General features: G+C 42.8%; 1 protein-coding gene across 2 annotated transcripts in view; it reads right to left on the bottom strand.

The window, feature by feature from the left end:
- The window catches only part of BEND7 (BEN domain containing 7), a 146,177-nt gene extending 136,729 nt beyond the window's left edge, over positions 1 to 9,448 (bottom strand). For both annotated transcript variants that reach the window (XM_063448214.1, XM_063448215.1), the window contains exon 1: positions 8,960 to 9,448. In XM_063448214.1, the coding sequence (XP_063304284.1) occupies positions 8,960 to 9,020 (61 nt within the window). In that variant the 5' untranslated portion in view covers positions 9,021 to 9,448. The remainder of the gene's footprint in view (positions 1 to 8,959) is intronic.
- Positions 9,449 to 13,247: the final 3,799 nt, after the last annotated feature.

Below are 13,247 nucleotides of genomic sequence, written 5' to 3'. Positions count from 1 at the left end.
ATATACATTTATTCATGTAGTAGAAGGGACAAACCTAAATTTGGGCACCTGTCCCAATTTTGTGAACACCAGAGACCAAATCCAAAGAAAGCACAACATGAAGAGATCATGCACAAGGTTTACTCTACATTCAGCAAATGTGAGAGCACTTCAAAATCACTTCATGCATTAGGTACCCTGAATAGGACTGGTTAGCATGAGCGCAAGTCATCCTGGGTAGGCTGAACGCAAAGCTGCCATGCTCTCTTGATGGGTGGAACCTGCCTCTTATGGCATTAGCAGTGGAATGCACGGTCAATGGCAGGGATGTAGTGTTTGCATAGGGGCTTTATTTATTCATTTAGTTAATTTAATAACCATTAAAAAAAATAATTATCCCCTCCTTGTTGCTACTTTACATATTCCAACATGCAAATGCCTGGTGGTCTAGTATGCTGAATAATGCCAGGGGGATGGAGCCTGCATCAACTCTCTGATAGCATGGAGCTTTGGAGACAGCTACACATGGACTGCATCTAATCGATAGCTCTATGCCACCAAACTCTGAGCTGTGCTCAACAGCTGTAGGGGAGGCAGTGGATGGCATACAGCTGTAGATGGGTAAGTTGTTAAACCATTCTTACAATATTTTGCTACTTACTATGGGTGGTTGTCATGGCACTCCTGGCAGAATAACCACAACCGTTAATGTAGCGGTTTTGGTGCTTGAAGTGTTCCTCTTACTCTGCTGCACCATCAGTCAGTTTATGTCTGCACATATATGTATATATTGACAAGATGTCACTGTAAGTAATAATCTCTCATGTCTGATATGTATGTGTTGGAGGATTTAATGTGTGTTTTATAGTCTCTAAAGGGAAGGTGTGTAGTTTTGTTTTCTCTTTTCTCTCTTGTCCTGGAGCCCCCTGCGTGATCGGGCACTGGATATTGGACTTTTGAGTTAAACTGCTCTAGAACAGTGCAACTACTAAAGGAAAGTAGGTGCATTGGACCTCCTGGCACCATAACAACTTAATTACAATGATGTTGTTCGGGTACCGTTAAGCTTCGGCCTTTGTCAAGTCTGTCAACTTGACCATTATACATAAGAAAAAGTAGTCCTTACTTTCCTTATGTATTTAATGAAAACTACAGCTATTCGTAAAAAAGTAAGTGATTAAGAAACATGGTTGGTGACAGAAACTCTTTAACTATTACACCAAGCTATAGTGGTTATGTTATTAAAACTGCATGAGAAGGAAATGTTCTACCTACCTATGCTGGGTTTATTTTGAGTAAATCTAAAATTAAAGGAACACTATAGTCACCTAAATTACTTTAGCTAAATAAAGCAGTTTTAGTGTATAGATCATTCCCCTGCAAATTCACTGCTCAATTCACTATCATTTAGGAGTTAAATAACTTTGTTTCTGTTTATGCAGCCCTAGCCACACCTCCCCTGGCTATGATTGACAGAGCCTGCATGAAAAAAAAACTGGTTTCACTTTCAAACAGATGTAATTTACCTTAAATAGTTGAATCTCTAAATTGAACTTTAATCACATACAGGAGGCTCTTGCAGGGTCTAGCAAGCTATTAACATAGCAGGGGATAAGAAAATCTTAATTAAACAGAACTTGCAATAAAGAAAGCCTAAATAGGGCTCTCTTTACAGGAAGTGTTTATGGAAGGCTGTGCAAGTCACATGCAGGGAGGTGTGACTAGGGTTCATAAACAAATGGATTTAACTCCTAAATGGCAGAGGATTGAGCAGTGAGGCTGCAGGGGCACGTTCTATACACCAAAACTGCTTCATTAAGCTAAAGTTGTTCAGGTGACTATAGTGTCCCTTTAAAATGTAATAATCTAAAATAAATATACTAGTTTATTTAACTTTTTCGAGGCAGATGGAGTGTCAAGACTGTTGGAATAGTATTACTGTCATTTTAAAGGGTTAATTACAGTGTATTTATCATATACTGGTTGATCTATTTTAATAGTTATTAGTATTAAGTAGGTTAATTAGGTAATGGTTAAGATCATTGACTTGATTCTTACAAAGCTATAATTCACATTCCTGGGAACATCTTACAGCTTTGGCACTTGATACGGTCCTAACATTTAACTCTAGGATACCCATGTGTTCTTATCACGCTGTTAATCCATCTGAATTTTGTTCTAGGACCAGTGTAGTATTTGAAAGATTTTATTATGAATCAGCATAGTTTATTCCAGTTTTATATGTTTTGTATTAAAAAAAAATGCAGAAAAGTAAAATATGTTCAATAAATCCACATATCAGTAAAACAAAAAACAGAACACATTTTAATGCACACATTCCAAAGCCTGAACTGTAAAAAGTGAATTAAGTCAAAACATATTAAATATAAATTGCATCATAATTATTTGTAATTTATTTATAAAATATTTTACCAGGATGGATACATCGAGATTTCTCTCGTTTTCAAGTATGTCCTGTGTCCACAAAGCATCCCATTGTTACAATAGGATACAATATTACAAAAATACAATATACAAACTATATATACACATACATACATACATACATACATACACACACACACACACACACACACACACACACACACACACACTTAATACATAACATCGTCCCTGCTGACCTTAAACATGCCACTGTAGTACCTATACTAAAAAAAACCATCCCTCGACCCATCCACCCCCTCTAACTACCGTCCCATATCCCTGCTCCCTTTTTCCTCAAAGCTTCTGGAAAGACTTGTCTTTACCCGTGTGTCTCATTTCCTCAATTCCAACTCTCTCCTTGACCCTCTTCAATCTGGCTTCCGCCCTCTCCACTCTACAGAGACTGCCCTTATCAAAGTTACTAACGACCTAATCGCAGCTAAATCCAAAGGCCACTACTCCATACTAATTCTTCTTGACCTCTCAGCGGCCTTTGACACCGTTGATCATGCTCTCCTTCTTCAAACTCTTCAATCGCTTGGTCTCTGTGACTCTGTCCTCTCATGGTTTTCCTCCTATCTCTCCCAACGCTCATTCAGTGTCTCCTTTTCTAATGATACCTCCTCCCCTTGCCCTGTCTCGGTTGGAGTTCCCCAAGGCTCCGTCCTTGGTCCCCTTCTATTTTCTCTTTATACTGCCTCTCTTGGAAAACTTATTACCTCTTTTGGATTTCACTACCACCTGTACGCTGATGACACCCAGCTATATCTCTCCTCCCCGGACCTCTCCCCTGCCGTCCTGCAACGTGTCACTGCTTGCCTTTCTTCCATCTCTGACTGGATGTCCTCCCGCTTTCTGAAACTCAATCTCTCAAAAACTGAGCTCCTTGTCTTTCCTCCTCCTAATACTGATCCTCCTCTTTCGCTCTCCCTCCAAGTTTGTGGTACCAACATCAGTCCATCCTTGCAAGCGCGCTGTCTTGGCGTCATACTTGACTCTGGTCTCACCTTTGAGCCTCACATCCAGCATGTTGCCAAATCCTGTAGATTCCATCTTAAAAACATAGCCCGCATCCGCCCCTTTCTTGCACCAGATACTACCAAGGAGCTTGTCCATGCTCTAGTAATTTCCCGCATGGATTATTGTAACCCTCTCCTGATTGGTCTCCCCAATAGCCGTACTGCACCCTTACAGTCCGTAATGAATGCTGCTGCTAGATTGATTTTCCTCTCTAGTCGTTTCTCTCACACCTCACCCCTCTGCCAGTCCTTACATTGGCTTCCTGTATGCTATAGGAGTCAATTCAAGGTACTAACTCACACCTATAAAGCACTGAACAACTCTAGCCCCTCTTATATCTCCTCACAGATCCATAGGTATGTCCCTTCTCGGTCTCTCCGTTCTGCCCGTGACCACCTCCTGTCCGTTGTCCGCACTCGTACGGCCAACTCGCGCTTGCAGGACTTCTCGCGGGCGGCTCCCTTCCTATGGAATAGCCTGCCTACCGCCATCAGACTCTCCCCTAGTCTTGCATCTTTTAAGAAGTGCCTTAAAACCCATCTCTTTAGGAAAGCTTATGGCCTCCAAGACTAACCCTTACCTCACATACCTGTCTCTTGCCCTCTCCTGAAGGGCAGCCCACCTTATTTGATTGTAAATTCCTGTCCTAATGTGTTTTACACCCCACCTCCTATAGAATGTAAGCTCGTTTGAGCAGGGTCCTCTTCAACCTATTGTTCCTGTAAGTTTATTTGTAATTGTCCTATTTATATTTAAATCCCCCTCTCATAATATTGTAAAGCGCTACGGAATCTGTTGGCGCTATATAAATGGCAATAATAAATAAATAAATAAAAATAACAGGTAATAAATATATTCAACCATGACAGGTGCATTCTGTGCTGAGGTATATTGCCATAGATCTCTTAAATTTTTTTAAATTGAATGAAGATTTGACTGTGTCCCTGAGGTTATTCCATAATTGAGGTGCTCTGTAGGAAAATGAAGATCAAGCCACTTTATTTTTGTATTGCGGTATGCTAAATATTGTGCTGGTACTGGATCAGAGATTATAGGAGGTGGGAACAGCCAGGGCCGTCTTTAACGCGGGGCAAACGGGGCAGCTGCCCCGGGCCCAATTGCTCCTGGGGGGCCCAGAGCAGCTGCCCCGTGGGCCCCGCGATTTGCGCAGCCCCCCTTGGACCCGGCGGTGCGGCTGCACAGAGCCGCACCAGCCCGCACGCTGAGGAGGCTCCACTAAGGGCCACCCGGGGAGCATGTGTGAGCAGGGGCCCGGTCTGGCGCTGTGACGCTTAAACAGCGCGACCGGGCCCCTTCCTGTACCGCTGGGAGGAAGTGACGTCACTTCCTCCCGACGGAGAGCACAGCCGCGCGGGACGAGAATGGCAGGGAGGGGAGTTCCAGAGGAGAACTCCCATCTGCCTCAGCCTGCCACTGTACCCCAGGGAAACCACCCTCCAGGAAAAGGTAAGAACCTGGAGGGTGGCTAAATGTATGCTTGTCTGTAAGTATGTCTGTGTGTGTATGTATGTATGTATGTGTGTGTGTCAGTATGTCTGTCTGTGTATGTATGTACCTGTGTGTGTCAGTATGTCTGTCTATGTGTATGTCAGTATGCCTGTGTGTGTGTCAATACTTCTGTCAGTGTATGTGTCTGTGTGTGTCAGTATATCTGTCAGTGTGTGTGTGTGTGTGTGTCAGTATGTCTGTCAGTGTATGTGTCAGTGTATGTGTCTGTGTGTGTATGTCTGTGTGTGTCAATACGTCTGTCAGTGTATGTGTCTGTGTGTGTCAGTATATCTGTCAGTGTATGTGCCTGTGTGTGTATATATGTATGTATGTCAGTATGTCTGCCAGTATATATTTGTGTGTCAGTGTATGTGTGTGTCAGTATGTATCTGTGAATGTTTTAATGTCTGTCTGTGTGTATGTGCCAGTACGTCTGTCTATGTGTATGTCAGTATGCCTGTGTGTGTGTCAGTATGCCTGTGTGTGTGTCAATACGTATGTCAGTGTATGTGTCTGTGTGTGTCAGTATACCTGTCAGTATGTCTGCCAGTGTATGTGTCTGTGTGTGTATGTATGTCTGTGTGTGTGTGTCAGTATGTCTGCCTGTATATATTTGTGTGTCAGTGTGTATCTGTGAATGTTTTAATGTCTGTCTGTGTCTGTATGTGCCAGTACGTCTGTCAGTGTGATTGCGCATTGGGCGTAATTGGGGGGGAGGGATAGGAGGGGCAAGAAAATGCATTGCCCAGGGTCCTAATCATATTATAGACGGCCCTAGGAACAGCTGGGGAGAGCATTCTACTTTTTTTTCCTTACTGTAGGGCTTAGGCAGGATTTGTTTCTGTACAAGGCACCTAGTTTTGGGTAACGTTCTTAAGAGATTTTTTTCAATGCGAAGGCCAAAGGATAGATTGGGGTCTAGAATCATATCTAGATATTTAAAAGAAAAGACTGATGTCAGTGTGTTATTTGAATTTGTTCTAATACACAGTTGATGATTTTGTAGTTTACGTAATTTAGGTGAAGTTCCGAAGATCATTGTAACGGTTTTGTCAGTGTTTAGGAAGAGTTTGTTATCCGCTATCTACTTTTTTACCTCTGTGAATTGGTTTTGGAGCACAGCCTCAAGCTAAAGTAGCTTGGGTTTACTAGCGTAGATTACAGCGTCTTCTGCATACAGGTGTACAGTTTAGGATTTGCAGATGTTAGGCAGATCATTTATAAATAATGTGAATAGCAGGGGGGCGAGTATGGAGCCTTGGGGAACACCACACGTGACTAGAAGAGGGAGGGAAGCGCTATCAGAAATGGGCACATATTGCAATTGGTCTGAAATATACGATCGAAACCAGGTTAGCGGACGATCACCAATGCCTGAGTTTTTAAGTTTTTGCTAAAGAAGGTCTTGTCAAAATCAAGGAATATAGCTCCAGTTAAGTCTCCTTGTTCCACGACAATTTGGATGTCATTGCAAACTTTTAAGAGGGCAGTCGAAGTTGAGTGATTTGGACAAAAGCCTTATTGATCAGGGGTCACATAATTTGATTGTTGATAATATTCCCATAGTTGCGTGTGGACGCATTTTTCCAAGATTTTTGACAATACTGGGAGCAATGATATTGGGCGATAGTTAGATACCAAAGTATTGTCACCACTTTTATGGATAGGTACAAATTTTGCAGTCTTCCAAAGTTTGGGTATGTATCCTGACACCAAGGATTCATTGATAAGGGTAGTGACAGGTTTAGAAATTGCTGGCGCACTGAGCTTCAGCAACATTGCTGGGATTTGATCTGGTCCACACTGGTTTTTCATTTTTAAATTATGAAGTATTAATTTAATTATAAATTTATGATATGCTACTCCTTTGTCAAGAAAAGATTTTATTAGTCATACTGATTATTTATAGTACATACATGTTGATACCACATGAGCTGCCAATATGTGAGGATTTTTACTCTTACAGACTACATGGGATTAGTAATTAACTGCTTTAAGCGAAACAGAACCTTGTGAAGGAGGGGTACAATGGCCTTGGTAAATGGAAGTGAAGTTATACATATTATTTATAAAATCGCCACATATAAAAACTAATTGCACAGCACTGTACAATGGGTTGGTATGTTCTAAATGATTTTTGTTGTAGTTTCTTTGTAAATAGAATGTTGTATACAGATTTTAGAATGAAAAACGTGAATTGGCCATGATGTTTGAAATACAAACACATATCATAGCTTTTTTATAGAAAAGAATTTAAATTGTAGTAACCTCACATCAACTACAAATGTCCCATAAATGTGGGGATAGGTCTAATCACCCTGATTTTAACAAAACAATTGTCACTAAATGCAATTAGTTTATTCTGAATCAGCATTTTCTATTAAGGCCTAACAGGAAGAAAAAAAAAGCTGAATTGCAGTTTGACTACTTATTAACAGCTGAACTGTAAGATAACTTCCTATGAATCCTGACATTTTAGGTAAATTCTCTTTAAGATATCAAATTAAAAACTCTTGCAAACTCTCCCCCCTCAATTATAACAAAGCAAGGTCCCCAGCAGCACCAAATAACAAGAAATGTCTCATATTCTTACTTTACTTGCAGTGTATAAAGTAAGATTTATGATTCCTATGACCCTGTTAAAAAAAAGGTAAAAACATGGCACTCCTCCTACAACCAATACATAGAGAGGGGTGAGGGTGGGAAGTAGGAAATCAAAAGTTAATGTTCTGTCGTCTGCAGTGACACGCTCCTTGTTCATTTATTTATTTTACACAATTGTTTGCAGACATTTAAAACTTTGAAGTGCAACAGCTTAGTGTGCCACTTCATATCCATCCTTTACTGGTCAACCCTCTTGGTTTGGTTTTCAGCTCAATAAATTAAATGTAATCTTATAACAAAGACACTATAACCCATGATCTAGATACAAACTGTGCATCCATACATAAAGGTGATCAGTTTTTTTTTTTTGGTTTTTTTTTTATAAATACAGTTGTGTCATACAAGTAAAATTAATATTAAGGGAATCAATAAAAAATACTAGTTAGTTTATATAGTAAGGGGTGTTTTATTAAATCAAGGTAATCAGTCTCTTTTACAAACAAAAAACAGCAATTCGAAATAGGATGCTGGAGCCCCATGTCAGAATATTTGCTTTGTAATATGTACATAAAAATATCTGTATAATAAGTGCAATGTATTCAGTGCTGCCATAAAACACGTGTGTTTACCACTTTCACCTGCCTTGAACTCTGCAGACAGCCCACCCCCATTCCCAGTCAGTACAGTGTGGGAAGCCTTAGCCATTAGACAATGTATTGGATCTGTCACAGTCACAACCATGGCCTTTGCCCTGTAGTTTGCTCACTCCGTTACACTGCAGCCTCCCATTACACAAAGGGCCCTTTAGAAATAAAACCTTCCAATAACATCAGTCACTGGCTACCGGCTAGCCACCCTCGCACCTAGTGTATCCCAGCCCCGGGTTCTTTAATTCACCCCTAAATTAGAACCATCATCGGTCTATCTATGATGTGATGCCCCCCAGCCCTATGAATTAATTAGCCGAGCTGTCATTGTGTCTCCTGAGTCCTGAGGACTCTCCATTCACAGGAGTCCTGTGTCACCAGACTGGCAAGTGTAGAGATACAGATTGAAGGCCACCAGACCATCTCCTGCCAATAAATACAAAATAACACATTTTCTGTAATCTGGGACCCTGCTTAGACAGTCATTCCCTCAAAATAAAAGTATCTCTTCAACTGCTGCAGAACATCTTAAAAACAAGATCAAACATGTTTTAGAAATATCAATGTATTACAAGCAGCAGCAGTATTATTGCACTGAGCCCACCTATACCCCCCACCCCTCCCGGACATCATGTCTAACAGGTGGCACACCATGCTATCAGCCATGCATACAGTGCCAAGGGGAGGGTGGGCAGTCTGTGTGCCCAGGACTGCTGACAGTGCAGGAGGTGGAGGGATGTCTGGCTGGGGCTTACCTTGATTCACCAGTTTAAAGCTCTGGGATTTCCTGCTCCTCTTCCTCTGGGAGAGCTCCATGGCTGTGTCAGTATGGGCAGTCTATGGCTGAGATGGTGGGGATTGGGGTTATTGGTGGAAGGAGGAGGAGGAGGAGGAGAGACACACTGAGGAGCAGGAGGAAAAACAGATCTGAGAGATTAAGACAGTGAGGAAGGGGAGGGGGGAATAAAAGAGAAATAGAGGAACTGAGCCAGCAGCCTCCCAGGGAGGATCAAGGTCTGTGTGTTTAATGAGCAGATAGGAAGGAATACAGAGTATCACTGTCAATGGGCTCCCACTACAGGCACACAGCAAACTTTCTCTGCTGGCTCTCCAAAACACCAGGCTCGGTAAAATGGCGATACACCGGATTATAATGCCAGCCAGGTGACAGCAGGCGGTATCCTGGAGATAAGACATACGAGGTGCCCACACACAGGGCCCTATTAGTGTGCTCCGCTTTCTTCTTCCCCTGCTTTGAGCTTTCTTTTAGGGTCAATGATAAACGGGGGAGGTGATAGCAATAGCAAATGGAGGAAGAAAGCTGACACCTACCGGCGCCGTGTGGTATTGCATGGAACCCCACGGTTTAGTGACAGTAGCGAGCATGAGCTGGTCTGTCTGGGCATTAACAGGCAATTCTTGTAGAGAGCGGTGCCATCACTAACATACATACAGGTCTCCCATTATTTATATCTAGAAGAAACCTAATATCAATTATTCAATCAGTAAAATATGCATTTATCCTAAGTTAATTTCAATTAATTTGAGCTAATAGTATTAATGTTTTACTAATGCCATCTTGATTTACTTTTAATAAATAGCAAAAGCTTTTATAAAAGAGAGATATCAAGGAATTTTAGGTTTATTTACTAAATTGGAAATTTGGAGAACAGGTCACATTACACAGGTTAGTGCTCCTCAGTTTCTGATTTAGTGAATAAACCCCAGTGTCTCTGTGCCCTAATAGTGGGACTGTTTAAAACACCCTAAACAAAATTACAGTCCTTACCTCACCCTTTAGTCACTAACTATATAGCATGGGTTGCATTTTCCATTTTTGCCCTGTAATAAAGTGATACTGTGTATCATTATAGCCATAATCCTCAGATTCTACTCTTTGAAGTAGGCATTATTGAAGTGAAAAAGTTTGAGGTTTGCTTTAAATGCTTACATCACAGATTAAGGGAACAGTACACAAATACAGTTTTAAAACCTTACAAGACTACTTAAAGGGAAACTATAGTGCCAAGAAAACAAACTTGTGGTGCAGTTACTTACCTCCCTTTTGGCACTTACCTGTATCCAGCTCCAATGTTTCTTGGCGCTGGCTCAGCTCCGCCCACGTTCCTCCCCTGCCGATGTCAGCCATGGGGGAGACCTAATGCGCATGCATGGCAACAGCCGCGCTCGCATTAGGATTTCCCTATAGGAAAGCATTATTCAATGCTTCCTATGGGGATTCCAGTGAAGCTGGAAGTCATCATGCATAGCATGAGGACGTCCAGCGTCATTTACGTGACCAAAAGTCGCCTATCCACCCGGAGGTCCCTCTAGTGGCTGTCTAGTAGACAGCCACTAGAGGAGGAGTTAACTGCAATAATTACATGCTCAGGGTTAAGGGTGATGGGAGTTTGCACCCAGAATACTTAAATGAGCTGAAGTGGTCTGGGTGCCTACAGTGTCCTTTTAACATAACCTATCTCAACAAACACATATGGGGATAGGGTTACACCATATGGCCATATTCTGTTAAGCCCACTACTGCATCAATCACAGTTCCACTTATATCGGTGGGTCCTACACGGATTTAAACAAGCTAACTGCAATACTTACTGCTTAAAGGAACACTACAGTATTAGGAATACAAAGCTCTATTCCTAACACTATAGTGTCCCCCGCAGGGCTGGCCTTAAGGGTATGTGAGCTGTGCAGCTGCACAGGGGGCCATGGCAACAGGGGCGCCAGGCGGCCAACAGGATTCACACGCGCAGGGGCCTGCAATGCAGAGTTTCTAAAGCCAGGCCAAAGTTAGTAAGAGAGGGTGCTGGGCTAAATGGGAGGCAGAGCTCAAGGGCAGCCAGGAGGTCGGGGGGGGGGGGGGGGCTAAATGCGGCCTGAACCCGCTGCTCTTACTGCTGCACACTGAAGGGAAGCAGGGATCCTCCAACTACTACAGACCAGGGACTGCACTGCCTCCACTCCTCCCCCCTCCAGCCCAGAGTGAGAGTATGTGCACGCGTGCGTGTGTGCCTGCCCTGTCTCCCTGTAATTGTGTGTGTATGATTTACTGCCTGTAACTGTGTGTGTGACTGTGTGAAAATACTGCGTGTGTGATTTTGTGCATGTGACACTGGGCCTACACGCAATTAAAAAAAATCTGAATGTCACTCACAGTCAACAATACAAACAGTGGTGTACACATAGCCCATGGGGCCCCGGTGCGAAACTGATCCATGGGGCCCTCCCTCTTCGCCCCTTCCTCCCTCTTCCCCCATTTAACTCCAGACAGGCACACATACAAATAGACAAGACACACATACATACATACATACAAACAAACAAACAGAGAGGCACACATACAAATAGACAAGACACATATACATACATACATACAAACTAAACAAACAAACAGGCACACATACAAATAGACAAGACACATACATACATACAAACAGACAGGCACACATACAGACAGACACACATACATACAAAGACACATACATACATACATAAAAACAGACAGACACACACACAACAAACATACATACAAAGACACATACAAACAGACAGGCATACATACATACAGACAAGACATACATACATACATACATACAAACAGACAGGCAAACATACATACAGACAGACACATACATACAAAGACACATACATACATACATAAAAACAGACAGGCACACATACATACATACAGATAGACACATACAGACAGACAAACACATACATACAGACACACATACATACAAAGATACACACAAGACATACATAAATACATACAGAGAGATAGACACAGACACATACATACAAACAAACAAACAGACACATAATATTTAAGTCACCCTCCTGTTTCCTACCTTTTAGGTGCAGGAGTGTGACTTTCCCTGGGGTCCAGTGGTGGCTCAGGCTGGTGGGAGTCAGAGTTCCCACTCTGACTCCCTGTTCTTCCTCCCGCGCGGGCTCTGTGTGTTAGCTGGGAGGAGTGATGTGCAGTCACTTCCTCCCAGCTTGTGATCTCACCACGGGGGCCCGGTTACGCTGTTAAAGTGCCCAGCGCTGACCGAACCCCCTGACAATCCATCTCCATCGGGTGACAATGACAGCATGGGCCACCCGATAGGCACCTTAACATGCGGCCCTGGCGGTTAACCGCGTGGGCCGGAAACAATGATGGCAGGTACCTGGAGTGACGGGCCCGGTCGCAGCTGTGACCCCTGAGACCGTGGTATGTATGCCAGTGAATACAAACATATTTCACACACAGTCAATATACCTATATCAAACAACACGCACATGGATGCAGAGGCGCAGACCAGATTCCCAGCACACTGGACCACCAGAGATCAACATGCCCTCCTCCCTGCAAGGTCACAACAGGGAAGGGGGAATTAATATTTGTTTTTTTAAATAATTATTAGTATAATAAAGCCCCCTATACAAACACTACACTCCTATGCACACATTATACATGGATGAGCGGGTGTAGCCACAGAGGGGCCGTGTGAAGATTTATTTATTTTATGCAAACATGTAGAAGATTTATTTATTATATGCAAAAACTAAAAAGATTTAAACATGCAAAAATACAGCATATTAATGTTGCCAAAACCGAACAAATGCATGTAAGTAGCATTGGTGCCCAGAGTGTCCCTTTAAGGTAATCAGGGCCAGTGCTACCATAAGGCGGCAAAAGCAGCCGCCTTAGGACATACTGGCCAAGGGGCACAATGTCCAGATGACCAGCAGTAGAGGAGTGGGGTGTCCTGCTCCCAATCACTTAAATGTAGTGTGGCCAACCTGCAGCATCTCCTCCTATCAGAGCCTCAGGCTCTGGTGCATGCCAGAAGCTGTTGAGAGGGGCAGGGATATGAATTATATCCCTGTTCCTCGTGTAGCAAACAGCACAGCTGGCGGCTAAGTGATGGGGCCGGGTTACATTGTTGGGACTCCACTGAACCGGACAGCATTCTCCCCTGGGACCTAATTTCACACGACTGAGAAGTAACTATGCAGTTATGACTGCATGTAAGT

The sequence above is a fragment of the Pelobates fuscus genome, chromosome 3 (assembly GCF_036172605.1).
Source record: "Pelobates fuscus isolate aPelFus1 chromosome 3, aPelFus1.pri, whole genome shotgun sequence".
NCBI classification, from domain to species: domain Eukaryota; kingdom Metazoa; phylum Chordata; class Amphibia; order Anura; family Pelobatidae; genus Pelobates; species Pelobates fuscus.
This window is presented reverse-complemented; position numbering and strand designations above follow the sequence as displayed.